Raw genomic sequence first — 20,735 nt, forward strand, 5'->3', positions numbered from 1 at the left:
TGCCTGCTTCCCCGCATTTGGGTCCACCTGGGTTTTTGCATGCACTTCACCACAATGATCCATGGCATGAAACGTGACAATCCATATGTTAGCAAACTGGCCTGTTTTTTTTTTCTGGGAAAAATCCAATATGTAAGGATAAGAGTAGTTCATTGTGGGGAGGGCACAGCCTCTCATTATGGCTCAAACAATAATAAATAAATACATTCCTTAATATTAAAAAAAAAAATGTGGGGGGGGGGCGACCTGTAGTGCACTTAAAATTATCCACAATGCACTTGGAAAAGTCATGAACATCGACGGTCAAACAACAGGTTAATATAGACCACAATGTGTTGTGAGAAGGAAAACAAAAGGGCTCAAGCGAGCGACAGCGCACAAAATTATAATTTCATTTAAATGATTAAAATAGAAACAATTCATTCATTTGCATACTTGGAAATATGTACAACAAAAGAAAAAAATACATTTTAAAAATATTTTGCATTCACAATAAATAGTCGGAGATCTTAATGTGCCGCTGCGTCATGACACCGTAGCGTTGGTCATGTGATATGCGACGAGGAGCAAGTCGTTAGCTGGCTGTCCGAATCCTCAAAGAGAACAATTTTATAAGCTACCATGTATTGCGCAACTATATAGTGAATAAGGGTGAACATTTGGACACAGCCATGGAGTTTTTATATATGTCAGCTTGCTGTATGTTAGCTAAAAGGCAAGAAACTATATCGGTCAGAACGTTAGCATATGCTCATGAAGTGTGTTGCTATTATTAACCTAGTTGTGAAAAGAGATCATACATTTTTCAAACAACTGTTAAAAAATGTGTGGTATAGGCATAATTTGCAGGCTATTTTCTGATCCTAGAACAATAACATTCAGAAAAGTAGACGGATGGGATGGTTGCATTCTGGTTGGGGAGGACAGTGCCATTATTATGATTCAGAACAATTAAAAAAGCGAAACAAATTCCACAAATGAGATTAATTGAGCAAACATTTTTTGTTTATTTTAGCAACATATTTTCATTACCAAGCCAAATTTCTGCTGCATTTAACTGTAGGTTACTGTTTATTTTGTCAAGTAGAAGTTAGCTTTCTAGCTAGGAAACGTTACAGGTGGTCAGACAGTACCATTGTCCGTTTTGACTTGCAATGAGAAAAACACACTTCTGGCATGCTAATATTACGATACTAAAGCCAACATGCTGCTGACTAGCTAAGTGACTAGTAAATGTAAATTAGATGTAAATTATCATTGAAACTCCTATTTTATGCATGCGTGTGTGTGTGTGTGTGCATGTGTGCACATTTTTTGAGTGGTAAAATGTAAAATCCCCCGTCAACCGAATCGGATGTCCTCTGGTGCTAAAAGCATCAATACCTAAAAACTAATGATCCTAAAATCCTGTTGGAGACCCCTTCTCTTTGCCATTTATAATTACTGAACAAATCACAGTGCTCTTTTCCCTTCATTTGTAGACCTCCACCATCGCCTAAAAGGGAAAGACAATTTTGGGAGTCTGACCATCTGTGACTTGGTAGGAGAGGAGTCCGTGTGCCTGCTTTAGCCCCTAAAAGTGGGTCATGTGAGTCTTACTACTCAGTGGCGACTGTCGAGCTTGTTGGTCTAAAAAATATGTGGATAAAGCGGTGGTGGTTTGTGGCTAGGGAGAGTGAAAAGTGGAAAGGTCAGGAATGAACAGCGCAGCCTCGTTGCTGGGGGACATATTTTCTGGACAGCATGCCAGGCTCATAGAGCCAGACTGTCAGTCTCAGCTCCGCACGGGTCGAGGCCAAGGTGGAGGCTGGAGAACCTTAAGGTCGCGGCTGCACCTCTTCTGCTGACACGAAGTGGAAAGGGGGGTAGGTCAGAAAGAACTAGATGCTTGGCTAACATGCACGTCTGTGTTAATTCATACATAAGTGTGCATCATTTGCCTATGTTTAATAGGGAACTGGTAATTGGTGTCAAGGAAGTATGATCTTTACGTCGGGAAGTCGAGATGCTTTCACTGGATGAGTATGTTTTTGCTCTGCTGAGAGGCTATTAAAAAGCTTGAGCTAACAAACAACTGCGTTATTGTGTGACAATTTCTATGTTTACAGGTCGCAAAGCAATAACACACACAAGTATCCTTTTTCAACATGAAATTCTCTGTGAGACATTTATTGTTAAGGCTAATTTGAAATGTTTAGGTCTTGGATAGTTTGCAGAGGTGAATTGCATTGCACAGTACTGAGAGCTATTTAGCTAGTTGAGAGAGACAAAATAATTATAAAAAAAATTATAAAAAAAAATACAGAATAATGTCAAATGTGTTTTTTGTATAATATTCTTAAAAATAAATTGTGAATATTGTGAGAAATAAGTTTAAATGTCATGAAAATAGGGATACTGTTTTGTTTTGCATGTTTTGTCAAATGTCAAAATTCATACATACCATGGAAATTGGCTACAATTTGGTTAACTTATCAAAAATATGACCGATTCCATTTCTTGGTAGAACTCAGCAGAACAATATTTTTTGACTCCAGGAGAAGAAAATACATTGAGGCAATTGCTTTGTTTAAACCTTTTATTGCTCTGTAGCATTAAAAATCCCATTCCTCCAATGAAAACATTGTCTTTAAAAGAACACATAAGTAGAATTCAACAACAAAAAAATAGTAATAAAAATAAGTATGGGGAAGTTATTATTATTATTATTTTTGACTTTTTGAAACAACTTTTCTGCTCTTACTTTTTTGGCACACCAAATTAGTCTTGACATTGTAAAATGTGATGGGTTTGTGTACAGAGCCACTAAACTACTTAACATGTAACACCACTCCTCTCCCAAACTACACACTTTTTTTAAACCCTACTTCACTATCCTTCACAAGTTGTACTTGAAATATTAACCTTAACACAAATGAAGTAGATGAGCTTTTTACTGGCACGTCCATGCTATCAGCTATTATTCATTGTGCTGTACTCAAACAATCTGGACGTGATCGAAATTTGCACACCCGAGATCATCTTCATCTGTACTCACTATTGACATTTTAAAGGGAAGTGTCCGAACAACCAAACATAACTTCAAGTATAGTCCCAATGTAGCTCCTCTGTCTCAAAGGCAAAAAAGAAAAAGAAAAAGGCATGCAAACACTTCTGTGATGTGCACCTATTAACAACGTTCTCTGCAAAGTGCATATTTGGAAGTAAGCACTCTGCAAGACGTTGTTTGGCTTGTCGTGATCTCTACGCGGCAATACACTTACATTCAAAAAATTGTTTAAAAAGTCTGCACTTAATATGCCACAAGTAAGCTGTGAAACATGTTCTGTTGAATGGAGGGGTCACTTGTGTAAACTAGGTCATAAATTATTAAAAACATAAATACTCTGACAGCAGTTATAAAATAATTTACATTTTTTGAGAATACAGAAAGAAAACATTTAAAACAGCCAGCAAAAATAAGCTTCGTGGTTACCATTCCATAGCTGCATTCATGGAACATCCGACAAAATAAATAAGCAGATAAATAAATAAAATCCTTGCATTGGTAAATATATGTTATTCTTTTCTTTGACAGTACCATGAATTTTAGCTGGATGGCGAGCAATTACAATGTGAGCGGAGGGAAGTCCACTGTCTCGTGTTGTTGGGAGTGAAGGCAAAGTTCCATCCCAAATCGCCTGGCTTTTGTCAGTCTGACTCAGGGAAATTGGCCACGGTGGAGTCTCCCTCCATCAGGTGTCCAGAGCTGTTAAAAGTTAACAGCCATATTGGAAGTTTGGCTGGAAGAAAGTCACAGGAGTCAGACTGAGGCCAAAATGGCGAAGGCCTCCAAAAGCGGCATTGCCACGGTGACCTCAGAAGTGTCCCATCCTGGCGGCTAAAAGGCTGCAAGAGCGTGGCGTGGCTGAGGAGATGCGGCCAAAGCTAGACAAAGGCCACTTCATGATGAACTGGGAGGTCACTGGCAGAAGATACCTGGACAGACGGAGGGATGGAGGATGAACATAATGAGAGGATTAGAGAAACGAGGAGTCGCGCTTTAGAGGTCAGGATGCTCAGCATCCAACCTAGCATTATTACGATACTCTCAATCTTCTTTGGGTTTACGTGCTTTTGAAATTATACTGAGAGGGTCATTTTAACTTGCACGCTTGATTTTCTACATATGAACGGAAAATCCTCACCTATCATTCCGCGGCACCGACGTCAGTACCTTTCTAAGACTTTTCTATGACACCTTCCACCGAGACAGAGCAGTGAGGCAGCTCCTGCTAACAGCGTTCCAGTACCTGAGAATGAGACCAGCGTCAGGTTGAGATAAGAGTCAGGAGGGCCTGAACCTTACCGCCATCCTCCTCAGTTACTGGAAATGAGTCAGATATGGCTGTCAAAGCAATGTCAGATGAGATGATTAAATCCCCGGCTATGGTTCGCTGAAGGTTATTCAAAATGTCAGGGTAGTCAGACAAGATGAGACGGTGGCGAGGTGGAATTCTTCCAGACTGATCATTTGGAAGAATGCCTCACATTTGATATCACACTTGATATCTGTGACATATCTGCATCATCCACAACCAAAGAACCTAAAATCGCATGTAGTTAAACAAATACACGGCCAGTAGAAATAGTCCCGGTAGACCACGTTTCGCAGCGTCAGCCTAATCAAAGGGGAGCCATTTAGGATCGTCTGGTGAAGAATTATCTTTTTTTAAGCTGGTGCAGAGATAGCACAATTTTCTCTGACAGCCCTCTTTCTTTGGCAAATAGCTTTCAGACAAATTAGCCGGCCGGCTTCTTCTAATGTCGACCAGAAAAAAAAGAAAAAGAAAGTGTGTCGCTGAGGGCGTTCACTGCAGCCTCAGACCCAAGAGAGTTAGGATGGATTCAAATTAACTTCACTTAGTCCGTCGAGTGTCCTTGAAAAAGCTTCAAGTGGGCCGGAGGTATCCCTTCAGCATATCATCCACTATGATTGCAATCCAACAACTCAATCCAGTTATTTTTATGAAACAAAAAAAAAAAAGGTTTGTGATTTGGGGACATGAACTGCCTGTTCACGAGACTTTACACCAATCTGATTGATTGGATCAAAATTGGCCGATGGATTTTGAATCGTATAAAAAAAAAAGGAAAATGCGATATACACGTCGCACGTTTTGACCGGATTTTACGTCACACGTTTGTAGTTAAAAAGAAATGGCGGCCGATAAAGTAAGGTATGTTTGGGGGGATGGTGAAACCAAAATCTTTTTGGAATTAATTTTAGATGGAAAACAGCAACGAAACGCTACGGTTTATCAAGAATTACAAAAGCAAACTTATACGACGTCATCGCATGGCACACTTGCTTCCTGTTCTTCTTCTTTTAAATTACTGGTGGATCACATCTCTATGGTGTATGCCGCCACCTATAGCGGGCTGAGTGCCCTCTAAATATTTGCAAAAGAAGAACAGATGGAAACGGGCATGAGTCGCATGAATCTATTTTTAGCCTTGTCGCATGTCATGGGAGCGAAACGCATTTGCGCTAGAGGGCGGAAGTTGATCAAGTATTGTATTTATCAAACTCACTGATCATGTAAAGCCATTCCATTGAAATCTGAGGCTGGCGTGTAAACTACAGTCAAATAAATACGTTTATACAAAAAAAGACAAATAAGACCCATTGGGGCAAGTGTGTGTTCAATGCTCCTCGTCTCCCCTCCTATTCACTTTGAGCTTATTCTGCCCGTAGAAAGAATCACAGTAGTGGTAGTCGTGCATATCTGACATCCATGCAGCCCCCTGTCACTGCTGGGTACATTTAATTGGAGCCTCATTCGTCATCTTCCAGGTCCGTCCTCACTTTGATCACCAAGAAGATCTTGGTAACAACGAACGCTCTGCTGTCTCGAAAGCCGGGGGGAGGCTTGCTCATGCACTTCTGGTTTCATCTATCAGCTGAGACAGAAATCTACTCTCCAGCTCCATTTCTTACATTCACATTTGAACAGGAAGAACTGACAGGCCTTCCATGCCACTCTGCGTAAGTGCCAGGCTGAATTAGGAGGCCCAACAAACTGATTTACCGTCATGAAGGATAAAGGAGGCGCTGCCATGATAGCTGACGCAATCACGGACCAAGTGGTACAAAGCGGCTTGAAGGTTATCTGCGGCCCGTATTCGACTCGACACCCCAATTAACCCTAATTACTTCTCAGACAGATGAAGGTGCACCGAATTTGAAACTTTTGTCATCATGGTAAAACAAAGGTATAATTTGGGGTTTAACAAGGAAGTTATTAGTGGATCCATTCAGCCAGTTCCTCTTATCTGCCCACGCAGGCTGAAGGACTTTTTCGGAAGCTCACAAGCCTGTTGGCACACCTCGTCAGGGTACTCCGCAGGGAAGGATGCTTGAATGAGGAGGCTGGTGTGGTCAACAACGGGCGACCTAAAGACCCTGGCAACAGAATCGCTTTGCTGTGTGCCAACATTTGCATGGATTCAGTGTTCCTTGGTGTGTAAGTGTTTGTGTGTGTGCATGCGGACACCGGAGATGGTCTTGTAGATGCGCAACATATTCCCAAAGTCTCGGATTTTAATGTGAAGTAGTTTGAGAGTGGGGTCTGCAAAGAGTTCTTCCCTTCAAGTGTTGGAGCGTGAGTTGAAAGGCGAATCAATTGATTAACCAATCAGGAGAGATCCCTTAGGTTCTATCGACACTACAAGTGGCAAGTTCCCATGTAGAAGCTTTTGATTATCAACATCCATATCAGATATCACTCATTGCATTGATGGACGCCCACCTTTCGGTGAGTGCTTGATGATGCAAGGCCTTGAAAAAATTAACTGAGCACTGACTGAAGCATGTTTATGTCCGTCGATCCGGGTCAGTACAGATGGTGCTTCTCAGATCGTGCATTTTTACGACGCTTTACGTCATAAAGCACTCGCCAAAAGGTGGGCGTCCGTCAATGACAGCCGATGAACGACGGTTTTTGCCCACCTCTGACAAAGACTACGTTTACATGCAGTCAATATTTGGGTTGAGGACAAATTTCTGGTTTCTGAAACATTCAGCGTAAACTAGTAATGGCAAAATGAAGCTTCATGAAGCATTTGCGATTTTTTTGACTCCTCAAGATGGCACTCATGATTCAAAGATGCAATGCAAATGTAATCCATTTTCATTGCACTTGCCTTTATCTTTAAACCAAGAGCACCATCTAGAGGAGTCAAAAAATATCGCAAATGCTTCATGAAGCTTCATTTTGCCATCACTAGCGTAAACCGTTTACATGCGTGAGAGTTACTCCATATACATATCACGATCTAAACCACCAATGTCATAACGCAAATAGATGCCATTTCCGCTTTTAACTTTCTACGGTCAATATATAAATGTATATATATATATGTATATATATATATGTATATAATTATGTGTATTTATATAGCACACTGTTGCATTTTCACCATAGAGACTCAAAATAATGTGAAAACGTCACAGAGAAATCAATGTAGGTCAAGTTATGCTTACGAGTGGCAACGTAAGATGGCTGCCCCACATACAAGTAGTTTCTGTGCTCACAAGACCAAGATTTCTTGCGAATAGAGCATGCATAGAATACAAACCATATATTTCAGTTAGAAATGGGTAACCCAGAGTCTTATTCGGGCTTTTCAAAACCCGAATAAGAGTATTTTCTGGTGTTTGTGCGTGTTTACTAGTGATGGGAAAATGAAGCTTCATGAAGCACTTGCGATACTTTTTGACTCCTCAAGATGGCACTCATGATTCAAAGATGCAATGCAAATGTAATCCATTTTCATTGCACTTGCCTTTATCTTTAAACCAAGAGCACCATCTAGAGGAGTCAAAAAATATCGCAAATGCTTCATGAAGCTTCATTTTGCCATCACTAGCGTAAACCGTTTACATGCGTGAGAGTTACTCCATATACATATCACGATCTAAACCACCAATGTCATAACGCAAATAGATGCCATTTCCGCTTTTAACTTTCTACGGTCAATATATAAATGTATATATATATATGTATATATATATATGTATATAATTATGTGTATTTATATAGCACACTGTTGCATTTTCACCATAGAGACTCAAAATAATGTGAAAACGTCACAGAGAAATCAATGTAGGTCAAGTTATGCTTACGAGTGGCAACGTAAGATGGCTGCCCCACATACAAGTAGTTTCTGTGCTCACAAGACCAAGATTTCTTGCGAATAGAGCATGCATAGAATACAAACCATATATTTCAGTTAGAAATGGGTAACCCAGAGTCTTATTCGGGCTTTTCAAAACCCGAATAAGAGTATTTTCTGGTGTTTGTGCGTGTTTACTAGTGATGGGAAAATGAAGCTTCATGAAGCACTTGCGATACTTTTTGACTCCTCAAGATGGCACTCATGATTCAAAGATGCAATGCAAATGTAATCCATTTTCATTGCACTTGCCTTTATCTTTAAACCAAGAGCACCATCTAGAGGAGTCAAAAAATATCGCAAATGCTTCATGAAGCTTCATTTTGCCATCACTAGTGCTTACGTGGCCTTTCAAAACCCGAATATTGGCAATATTTTGGGTTTTGATTGACTGTATGCAAACATAGTCTATGTAATTGTTGGCTTTTGACAGGATAAGTGATAAGGATAAGTGCAGTCATTTCATTTTGTTGTCTCATCGGCAGATTTTTATCATGTTTTGTTTTGTTTTTCGTTGTGCTGCCGTGACGCATATATTAGGTCAATTGGGAGCAATATTGCCATTTCAAACATGTTAATCTAGTTTCAGTTATCATAATTCTTAATATTAGCAAGACATTTGGAAAATTCTATACTTCCATCTTGGTGGGAAGGCACTTTTCAGTTCTAGAATAATTGTACCCTGAAAGAAAGTAAGCTATCATAGCTGCAAATTAGAGGACTTTTTTTTTTTTAAACATCTGTACAGAATACCCAGGCAACAGTCCAACTGCCTGAAATTCAATTTGTGATTATAAAAACAGTCTCATACCAATATGTAACAGCAAGTCAAACAACACATAGCAAATATAATCTATATACGGATATGGCATCCATAAAAGAACTCAGACGAAATGTACCTGGCAAGTGAATGTTTGGCAGAACTAGTTGGAGGTCAGCCCAGTGACACAAACACTCTTTATTAATACTATTGATGTGGTGCAAAGTGAAGCCTTTATATAAAATGCACTCAGTCAAAGAAGCATTGAGTGAAAAGCTCCGTTTTAGCATGTGGCAGCAGGGTGAAACACAGCAAGCCAGGCCTAAAGGTTGCGGCATCGACAAACTCCAAACACGTCTCAATATGCCTTCCTGCCCTTCCCTCCAAATATTGTGTACACACATTTTGCAATTGATTTTAAAACAAATCTCAAATTCCAAATGAAGCATCATTTCAATACAAGAGAGAGGAAGGAGAGGAAACCATGTTCGACCGTTGGTGCCGAGGGGCCGGTGGGCCCGAGCGTACATTCTAGCAGTGACAAGCAGAGGGCAGTGATCAAGGGACGGTGCCGGAAGATGAGGGTTTGGGTTTAGCACAACTAAACCAAGCACAGAGACCTGCGTTGGGGGACGAAGAGACGGAGGAAGAGGAGGAAGAAGGAGCGGCAGCGACAGCAGAAGAGGTGGAGCCATGGGTAGAGGCTGGTCCAGCAGCAAATGGTACGCTTTTTTTCCCACATAAACATATATAAACAGAAGAAATCAGGAGAGACAAGCACATGCATGCTTGAAATGACTCTCAAGGTTACACCGAATGCAAAAACATTTCTTCATGCTTTGCATGAGTTATTAAATCCCATTAATCTATTAGCGATTGATAACTTGTCTCCTTCCATATTTGGGTAGTCAAGCCGTCAGTGGTTCTACGATCCGTGGTATGAACACCAGGCTCACACACTTCTTGAGTTTTTACACTGTAGGTGCTAAGTGATAGCCTGTTAAAATGTGTGTGAGAGTTATGAATCATGTAAAACGAGGCCCCGGGAAAAGAGGAGCTCTTGCTCTCATAGGGTCATTTGCTACACTGGCTCATCTGGGCTCTAATTGAATTAAGCAAGCCTCGGGGGGCCCGGGCTAACCTGAGCACTAATCTGTGGACCATTTTTTCCTATTAACAACACACTCACCCTCCCCACTCCCGGCTCTCTCCTGTGTGCTGGCCCAAAGCATATGCGCTTGAAAAGTTCACTCGCTAAACCTGAGTGGCTGCTTTCCTGCAGGGATCAACCTGAAAGAGGGTGATTTTGGTGGCCTGTATTAAATCCTTATTGGGTTTTTGTCATGGAGATGATGGCTTGGAGGATGTTTGAATGAGAAATGGTTACGGGGAAATTAAAATGTTCAACATTTTCGAGACCGTATTGGGTGGTCCTTGTAAGTTTTAGTTTGGATGTTTTATTAAGGATTCTCTACACATAAAACTGCTGGGTCGAAAATAACCCAATTTTGGTTTAAAAAAAATTATATATATATTTTTAAATATATTTTTTTAAAGGTTGTATTGTATCATAGCAACCCTATTATTATTTATGTATCTATCTATTTATCTATTTATTTATTTATTTACAATAAATTGAGTTGTTCCCATTTAACAGGTCAGTCAAACCTTTTACCAAAATGGGGTCAAATTTATTTGGGGCAAAATAACCTAATTAAATAAATAAATAAAAAATTATTACCATAATAACCCAATTTTTGTCACAAAAAAAAAGTACCAACCAACTTCCTAAACAATAAAATGGGCTGTTTTGTACAAAATAAGGTAGAAAGTGACCCAATTAGCAGGTCAGTTCATTTTTTGACCAAAATTGGGTTATTTTTGACCCAGTATTTCTAAGAAAGTATGTTATTTAAAGTATTAGAATTTTTGTCTAACAATGGCTTCGAGATATGCAACGATTAATATAATTTTTATCTTAAAATAGTATTATTACTAGTATTTATATAATAAATTTTAATAATGGATTAATCACTTAGAGTTTGTTTAGTTTAAAATGGTCTAAATCCTTAGAATTTCAAAATAAAACCTTTGCCAACATCTGCTTTTAAAAACAGTCAACATTTTTCTCTATTTTCAGACATGTAACTGAATCATAATTTCTGTGTCTGTGCACTTTTTTCACTGTCAATTTGAAATATTGTCCTGTTTTTTTTAATCAAGGGAGGGAAATAAAAACATGTTTATTTCATTTGATTCATCGCCAAATGAATCAAAAGATAGGTCAATTATTAAAATAATTGTTAGTTGCAGTCCAAATGGCTTCCAAAAAAAACTGGGTAGCTCATAACGATGATAATAATAATTATGTCACACAATGTTAATGGATCATTTAGATATGCAGTACATTGAGGAAAAACAGACATTCGCATCATATTAACAAGTCCAAATCTGAAAAATGTGGATCGTTCGCCAGACAGCAACAACAAACTGTGTTATTGTGTGATTAGGACCAAATCCAAAAGACACACACATACTGTACCTGTATTATCTCTTTTCTTGTCACTATCGATCCTGCAACGTCACTTGCTGTGTACTTACTCTCTGAACTCTAAACTCTGAACAATTCTTTTCAAGCTTTGAGAGTAATGGTCTTTCCAGAAGTAAAGTTTAACATCTTGTTCCAGGATTTTCGCAACCTGAGAACAGCTAGTAGATTAGACTTCTTAAATCCTGTCCTATCGAATGTATCCTTTTCTGTTATCCGGCCACCCAGATGGGTAACTTACTCTCCAGTACAGAGGAAACATTATACAATAACAAAGAAACTTCACAGGGATGGCTTCCCAGCAAGGCTTTTTCTTTTTTTTCTTTTTTCTCACCTGGTGTCGTCCCATTCTGGGCTGAGCCCGGTCAAAGAGCCCCGGGACTCTGAGACAAACTTGTAGACGACTAATAAACAGTCTCGGCACAGCTGCACCAGCCTGCGGCAGCATTGCAGCTCCTGAGGCGAAACCACCTCACTGCTCTTACTGAAGATGCTCTCCCATGATGAACTACAGAGCAAAAGACAAACAAACAACACAGTTTCGTTAACAGCTAATATGTCAAATGGAAGATTTCCAGAAATGTGATCATTCACAGCACTGTGCAGCATGTGGCTAGCATGTCAGTCATTTGGTTGTTTGTCCACAGCAGTCACCAACCTGGTGCCAGCAGACAGATCATTTGAAAGACCTACAGGTATATACCCCAATATAGCAATTTTCCTAAAAATTACCGGTATGTGAAATCAATGTCAATTTTATATTCTTCTTATTTATAATTCCTAGTTCCTGATTTTAAGACGTCCACAAGACAGTAGCCAATACCAGTGACACGATCAGTCTTCACATATATACAGTAAATATCATTACCTATTAATAACCCAATTCGTTGTTTTGTACAAAATTAACCCCGAAAGATGGATCAAATTGACCCAATTAGTAAGTTATTCCAATTAAAGCCAAAATTGCGTCAAATGGGGTTGTATCAAAACAACCCATTGATTTATGTATGTATTCATTATTACCATAAAATGGAGTTGTTTTGTACAAAATAGCACAGAAAGTTGGGTCAAATTCACCTAATTAGTGGGTCAGGCCAATTGCTGCCACAAATTGGATTTATTTATTACCAATAATTGGGTTGCTTTGTACAAAATAACCCAGAAAGTTGGGTCAAATTGACCCAATTAGTGGATCAGTCGAATTTTTGATCAAAATTGGGTCAAATTGGGTTGCATCAAAACAGCCTATTTATTTATTGATTGATTGATTGATTGATTTATTACCAAAAAATGGTTTTGTACAACAAAAAAAAACAGGAAGTTGGGTCAGCCCAATTTTTGACCAATATTGAGTCAAATTGGATTGTATCAAACAAACCCATTTATTTATTTCTGCATTTATTTTTACCAAAAATTCATTGTTTTATACAAAATAATCTAGAATGTGCTGTCAAATAGACCCAATTAGCGTGTTGGTCCAATTTTTGACCAACATTTGGTTATTTTTTTACCCAGCATTTTTAAGAGTGCATGTTATTTAATTACATTTGATTATTATTATTTTTATCTGCAAATAGCTTGTAGAGATTAATCACATTAAAAAAATAATTAAAATATATTATTTTATTTATAGATACAGTTAATACCATTACAATAAAATAAGTAAAAATATATTTAAGCAAATTTGTTTTTTTAATGTGTATCAAACTGTTTTCCCTAGAAGTAGCTCCAACTTTGATGACCCCGGTCTGTCTCAATACTTTTGTCCACATAGTTTTTGGTTGTTATTTTTTTAAATATACAGCCTGAGCCTGTAGCTTTGTGTGTGTTGCATTAATGTTCATAAACACATTACTTGTATAACGCAGATGCGCAAGAAGGCAGACTGGCACAAAGAGGAAGGGTGAACTAAATCCGAGTACAGTTAACCCCCTTTAAAGCCCGGACATACCCCTGACTGAGAGAGAGCTTCAACAACGGAGCTACACAACGCTGGGTGGTACGTTTGATGTCATCCCTCTTTTACTCCTTAGGGGGGTGGGAGCTGCCTCCTCTGAAAGGCTTCAAAACTGTTCCATTCCCCACCTCTTAAACATTTTCAAAGCCTGTTGAATTCATCGCCCACAATGCAGCTGGGCTGTTTGATTGTTGCTAAGTCCCTTAGATAAAGTATCAAACAACAGGGTGGAGGGCTTGCACTTGGATTTGGAACAGGCTTTTTGCGGCGCTCTTTTTTACTGTAGCTGCGTGACACCAGGGCCCCCTGGCGGGTCCAACCATGTTGGGGCCATGACCCGCTGTTAGGAGATGCGGCATGGACAATATGCACGCAAGCTAGCTGGATCAAGCAGAGCATGCTGTGATCACACAAAAGCTCTATGAGGCGCAGCTGCTGGTGGTAGCTGAGGCTAAGCTAATCCTTGTGGGCCGGCGAGTTGAAAAATCTTTTGTCGACTGATTTTTTACGATGTCTTATTCCAAATGACAGCGTCAGCTTTCCTCGCTCTTCTATATCTCTTAAGGCACAAGGAGAAACAGCCTCCATCTTTGTAAATGTTCCATTACCTGTTCCCTGCAAATCATTGTTTTTCATTTGTTTTACACGATGTCCCAACTTGATTGAAATTGGGGTTTGCAAGTTTGAATTGTTCTAACACCATTATCACTAGGGGTGGGAATCTTTGACTTGCCTCACGACTCGATTCGATTCAGATTTTTTGGGTCTGCGATTCGATTCAGAAGACAATGATTTCTGCTTCAATACATAGATGTGCAAAGAATCGTCATGATCTACTCCAGTCTGACTCGCTAATGCTAATTAGCGCGCTACTCACGGCTCTTGTATCACTCAAAAGAACGGCTATTCATACAAAACGCTTCAGAAATGTATACAGAGAAACATCTTAACATTACTCACCAGCATATGCTGATCAGAACGCGCGGAACTACACTGCCCCTACGTGGCCAAACCGGGTACAACATGATCAGCACTCCCAATAAAGGCACACACAACAAGGGCAAGACAGTATAAAATAATTTTAAAAAAAATCGATTTTAGGACATTTAAAATCGATTCTGAATCGTACTCAATGAGAATCGCGATTCTTATGAGAATGGATTTTTTTGGCACACCCCTGAATTATCACCTATACTGTATAAGGAAAAACTGTTTTCAGAAGAATGCTAATGTTTGTAAACATACCCCAAGTTACACTCTTTGAGCACCCAGGGTTTGTGAGAACAGCATGCGAAGATGTGTTTAGAAGAGCGAACATTATGGCAAACTTCTGCTATATCTGTGTGTGCATCTTGTTTTTCCACTTCTCACACAAGGCACATGAACCTGTGGGTTGTCCTTGCAGTGACTTTATGCTATGTCAAAGCAACAAAGGTGATACAAAATATATTTTAGGAAAAACCGTTTCAGTCAGCCATCAAAGCCTCGGATAACAAGCTCGAGCAAAGTCAGTAAAAGGTCATCAATCCCTTTCTACGGCGAACACTGGATTTTTTATTTTTTTTGTTCTCAACTGTGAAAGCCTCCCATTCACCAGTCCTTAATTTGCACTCCATCTCCACAGACTTACTTCCATGTTTGTTTCATTGCCAGAAAGTTTTTTAGGAGAATGCAGTACGGTTTGATCAGGTTTGTTAGTAACTTTCTGCCAGGTTGTGTTGTTCCATAAACAACTTGCAAAAACAGTCAGCTAACGCTGGCGTAAATAAGACTTGAGTATTGACGACTATGGGCACACAAGTATGGACTAGGGCTGCAACGGTTTCAGATTTTGGTGTACGATTATAGTCTGAGAAAAAAAACACGGTTTTAGGGTTTTTACGGTTATTCATGTAGACATAAAAAAAAACACATCAGCATTCTTTGACGGTATATACCCTCTTTTTCTTTCATCTTAAAAAAAACATTTTTTTTTGTCATCTTTCAATTTATTTCCATTTCAACCATACTTACAGGTGAAATGTTCGTCCACAGCCTTTAAACTGGCGATTTGTGCAGTTTACTACTACACATGTAGGCATTTTGCAGCGAAATGCTGAGATACGTTTCTTGGGAGTCCCAAGATGGCAGCCCAGTGGCTTCAAAATTCTCGGCCTATGGCCTTTCCAGCGGGCGACCTTGGATGGGGGGCTCGCAGGGAGCTCCCTGCCCGGCCGCGGCCCGGAGCCCCGGGGTCGAGGAGGCGGCGTGGTGTACCGGTGGTTCCCGGCGACGGCGGCCTAGGCCATTGCGCCCCGCGGGGCCTCCGCCTCGCCGCTGCCTCGTTTCAGCCTCCCCTTTCTTTACGTTCACTCAACCTGGTGCAGGCTGGGCCGCAGCCTGCGCGGGGACGCCACCCGCCGGTGCCAGCGCGGCCTGGCTGTCTTTGAACCCTACCCACATTCGTCGGGGTAAGCAACTCTCCCCAGGTGGCGTTCAAAGGTGAGCCCTGTGTTGTTGTGCGCCCGCTAGATGGGCCAGGTGGAAACAGAACTGCTATGAACAATGCCGCATGGCTCATTTTGCGCCACACGTAAGCGGAAGTAACCGGTGTTGTTGAACGTTATTTAATCCTGATGTTTAAAAACCATGGTTAATCGTACAACCGGTTAATTGCGGCATCTCTAGTATGGACTGAGAAAAATTTATTGATCAAGGATTGCTGTGGCTAGTTTTCAGTGTTTAGGATTACTTCATTACAGTACCTACAGGAGATTCTTGGGGTAATATGTACTAACTTACCCGGAATTAGAGAAGCAGTTCCAGAGTCCCTGGCCGTGACTCCAGAGTAGTCGGTTGAAGACACGGTTAAAGAGGCGGTATAAGTGAAGACTTTCCAAATCTGGCTCTTTCCATATCCGCTGTAGTGCTGAGCGCACATTGGTCCTCACAATGTCCAGAACCTGTGAAGGGAAAAAAATGTAATAGGAAAGAAAGACTGAGAGCAAACACAATATAGTCACAATTTGGCAAATTTCATATTTTTTCAAAAATCTACACTTATGGTCAGTCCACATGTGTGGGTGTCGTTTTTACGAATTATTGACCAATCTAAAGTGTTTAAAATGGTTTGCTCTCTTTGGTGAAGGTGCAGTGTTAATGGTTGACCAGACATGCCGTTGTGAAACCATTAAAGGACGGCTCAATTTGGAAGAGGAATGATTCATTTTGATTCGACCCAGTAGGATTACAATTCGATTCGATATGGTACGGCTCAGTTTGAGCGGGTCTGATGCAATTACTTTTTAGTTGTTGTCATTTTACGCACATTTAAATGAACTTGTCAGGACTGTAAAAGAGCTGTTTAATTGTAAGCTATATCTCTCCAATAAAAGACGATTCGATGAATATTTCAATATGTTTCAAAGTGAAATGATTCAATTCGGTTTGGTTCGATTCACTCTTAAATCAAAAAGCAATTTTTCGGTTCAAACCGGTTATTCTTACACCCCTAATATATATATAAATATATATATACTAGAGATAGACCGATAGTGTTTTTGCAGGGCCGTTGCTGATTATTAGTAGTCAAGGAGGCCGATAACTAGTGATGGCAAAATGAAGCTTCATGAAGCATTTGCGATATTTTTTGACTCCTCTAGATGGTGCTCTTGGTTTAAAGATAAAGGCAAGTGCAATGAAAATGGATTACATTTGCATTGCATCTTTGAATCATGAGTGCCATCTAGAGGAGTCAAAAAATATCGCAAATGCTTCATGAAGCTTCATTTTGCCATCACTACCGATAACCGATATTTGGATCCGATATTCATTTTCAATAAAAAGGGGGAAAACTATATTGGTGTCAAAATGATTTTGATATACAAATGCCAAACTTGACTTTGTTGTAATGTCTTAAAGAATGGTACTTGAACAATTTTTCAGACTTTTCAAACAAAATGTCAAAGTTTTTTTTTGTTCTTACCTTAGACAATAGACATTTTAGATTTCTAACAAAATTTTCAGAGAGCTCTTAAAAAGTTAAATGGAAACGTAAACAAGTAAATACCATAGCGCTTTCTACAGTATTTTTTTTCCAAAATTTGAAAATACCTGAAATCTTAAACTTTCACAGTTTTCTGTTTTAATGTTGAACACAAATAAAAGGTTCAGAAGGTTCCAAGGGTCAAAGTTCACTGAAAATGAATAGTTCCCTGAGAATAAAATGGTATTAGATTGACCTTTTATCGGCTGTCAGATTAAAAAAAAAAAAAAGGCCGATACCGATATTCGTCAAAAAGCCCAATATCGGGGCCGAGGTCTATGCCTAATACATACATATACACTGTATGCTTGTAGTCTGTGCAGGTGAATGTAGAAAAAGTACTGCACGGGGCAGCCGGTGGTGAACCTTAGCTAGAGCTAATTGCTGTAACCACATCAATCCTTGACAGAATGTGTCCAAATGTGAGGGCACTCGGCCCAGCCTTCCATCTTCCCTTCAACACAACCTTCCCTCTTCCTCCCTCGTTCGTCCTTTTTTCTCCAGTGCTATCACAGAGCTATGCTGTGGCTTTTTGGACTTTTGATTCCTTGCTCCTCATTACTGACGCGCCTGTCAGATTCCACGCGCGTGCGTGTGTGTTTGCGACGCGATGAGACGAGATTTCCCTTCTGCAACACGACGCGAGCCAGACATGCATACACGCTGTCAGACAAACTGATAGATGAGTACACACGCACACACACAGACATGTTTTGGTATGGTAATCAGATGGCAGAGCGGTGGGCGCTTCATTCCTGACCTCTGCCTGCTTCTCATTAGGCTGCTCCACTCCAAATCAAACATCAGCGTCACGGCAAAGCCAAGCACAGTGGGGGAGAAGGCGGCGGCTGAGAGATGGCATCATTAGGGGCACGCTTACTGGGTGTCGTCTCAAAAAGTTGCCCCCTCTTCGAGTTTGTTTACATCCTCTTTCCGTCTCCAATCCCTTAATGGCGAGGTAATGAGCCTGAGTTTGCCTAAGTTTTCATCCCCTCAAATGATTGTAAATACAACTTCTATGATATGAATATGAAATCAAATAAATACTATTAAAAGCACATCAGTGTACCTTTAGGGGGTGCAATGCTTTTGTGCACTTGACTTAATGGAGAAACTTACCTCTCACTTTTTCGACTTTTGGCTACATATAGACAAAAAATTATCCTTTGAATGATTTTAATAAATGGTAGATTGTCCACTCATGATATATGGACTCCTAGATAAATGCTCTACTTTTAACAGTCTCTTCAGCCTGGCAGCTTACAACGGTGTATTTTGTAATATTATAATAGATCCACATGAGGTGTGTTTTTTTTTCCCCCTCAAGCATCTTTGCTTACAAAAGACTTGAAGTCAACAAAATGATACCATATTTACCTACCTTCCGTTGTTTTGTGGAATCCAACTTTACAAGCCAGTAGGAGGCTACCTTTGGTTTATGGTATTTCCAGTTGTCAAGGATCTGTGGACAAAAAAGATCAAAGATAAAATGGCACAAAAAAAACCCGATGAGTAATAATTAAAATCCAATCAACCTTAATTTATATAGCACTTTTCATACATACATAAAATGAGTGCTGTCAAATTTATAGATTTTAACTAATTATGTAATCACAAAAAAATATCGCATTAATCATGTATTAACACAGATTGATCACACCATTAATTTTGACTGCAGTTGATCCTTTAGCTTGACAGCGGATGGTTACGTTAAAGGTAGCACCGATTGTGTTTGAGCAATAAACATAACTAAATGCATTAAAGTAAAGTATTTAACAAATGTTTTTCTATGGCATTCAGAATATTTGTTCATGTCAAAATATCGGGGTCATTTTTTCCCCATTTTAAATTATGCAAGTAATTAACTGATTAGAAAAAGAGGAGGATGAGCGTGTGCAGTGGATCAAAATTTTTGAATACGTCCTCATAACATTAAATGTTGAAAAAATTAACATATAACAGGTGCTCTTTAAATTTGGAGGACAAAAATGTTGATTAAAAAAAGCTTTTAACTCATTCACTGCCATTGACGGCTATAAACGTCAAAAATTCATTTGAACTTTTTCTATTAGTTTAACATTTTTTTTCCACTTTAGTTAACAAGAGTATGAAAACCTAGACATTTTTTTAAAAATAATCTTCTCTTTTTCTTTTTTTTTAAGAAAATATTATTAGAAATTAGGGGCGTCAGGCTATTTGATTTTTAAAAATTAGGGGCGTCAGGCAATTAAAATTTGTAATTGTAATTAATTGCATGACTTCAATAGTTAACTCACGATTAATCACAAATTTTATATCTGTTGTAAATGTACAATAATTTTCTTCTAGGTTTTCATACTCTTGTTAACAAAAGTGAAAAAAAATGTTGAACTAATAGAAATACTTCAAATTGTCTATAGCCGTCAATGGCAGTTAATGAGTTAATTAAGCTATTAATTGTGATTAATCAAACTTCTAAGATGTGATTAATCTAATTTAAAAATGTCATCATTTGACAGCTTTAATACAAATGCAACTTAAAGTGTTGTGTAATTAAAACATCCATAGTAAACTATAAAAACAAATAAAAAAACTGAATAATAAGAGCTAAATGCTAAAAGACAACAAAATAAAAAGTTAAAAGCAGAGCTTAAGGACAATATGATAAAAGGAGCTTAAAAACTAAAAGACAATAGATTAATAAATGAAAAGAGATCACTTAAAACTAACTATTATTTTGAATATCCTACATTTGTGAATTCATAGAATTCAATATAGTAATCATCTACACTTTGCTGGAGAATTAGTGTAGCACAAAAGCAACAAGATCCCTGAGAAACTCAGTTGTTTTTGGTTGTCAGATGCTGCCAACTATACAAATGTATAATAGTAATTATACAGTAGAAACAAGAAAAATATCAATTTTAGAAACTTTATTTGAAGGCACTTTTTCAAATGTTTCCATTTTAACCTGAAATATGCCACTAAAACAACACAGCTATTATCTGGTTATCTTGTGTAAACCGCACTTTTTGTAAGCTGATACTATGGACAACTGCAAAAGTTAATGTATATAAGTATATTGTGAAAGCCGACAAAATGTGTCACGTAAGAAGCTTTTGAGTTACGCTCGTTTCAAACAAAGAGGTGAAACCACAACTTATTCTGTTCCGTTTGGTAATATAAATTGTGGTTAATTATATTAGCAAGCAATCAGTGATGGTCTATGAGCTCGTGCTCACACCTTCTC

General features: G+C 38.9%; 1 protein-coding gene across 3 annotated transcripts in view; it reads right to left on the minus strand.

The window, feature by feature from the left end:
• Positions 1 to 2,590: 2,590 nt before the first annotated feature.
• ttll7 (tubulin tyrosine ligase-like family, member 7) overlaps positions 2,591 to 20,735 on the minus strand; it is an 81,113-nt gene continuing 62,968 nt past the window's right edge. Inside the window, exons 18-23 of one of the 3 annotated variants that reach the window (XM_086089585.1) lie at positions 18,888 to 18,968; positions 16,264 to 16,424; positions 11,860 to 12,033; positions 9,598 to 9,704; positions 4,188 to 4,292; positions 2,591 to 3,978 (exon numbers count right to left, since the gene is read on the minus strand). In XM_086089585.1, coding sequence (XP_085945711.1) covers positions 4,210 to 4,292; positions 9,598 to 9,704; positions 11,860 to 12,033; positions 16,264 to 16,424; positions 18,888 to 18,968 — 606 coding nt within the window. In that variant the 3' untranslated portion in view covers positions 2,591 to 3,978; positions 4,188 to 4,209. The remainder of the gene's footprint in view (positions 3,979 to 4,187; positions 4,293 to 9,597; positions 9,705 to 11,859; positions 12,034 to 16,263; positions 16,425 to 18,887; positions 18,969 to 20,735) is intronic. The other 2 variants (XM_086089587.1, XM_086089586.1) reach the window with 2 other exon arrangements.

This window comes from Leptonotus elevatus, chromosome 11 (genome assembly GCF_054856555.1).
Source record: "Leptonotus elevatus isolate MCC_2025b chromosome 11, RoL_Lele_1.0, whole genome shotgun sequence".
NCBI classification, from domain to species: domain Eukaryota; kingdom Metazoa; phylum Chordata; class Actinopteri; order Syngnathiformes; family Syngnathidae; genus Leptonotus; species Leptonotus elevatus.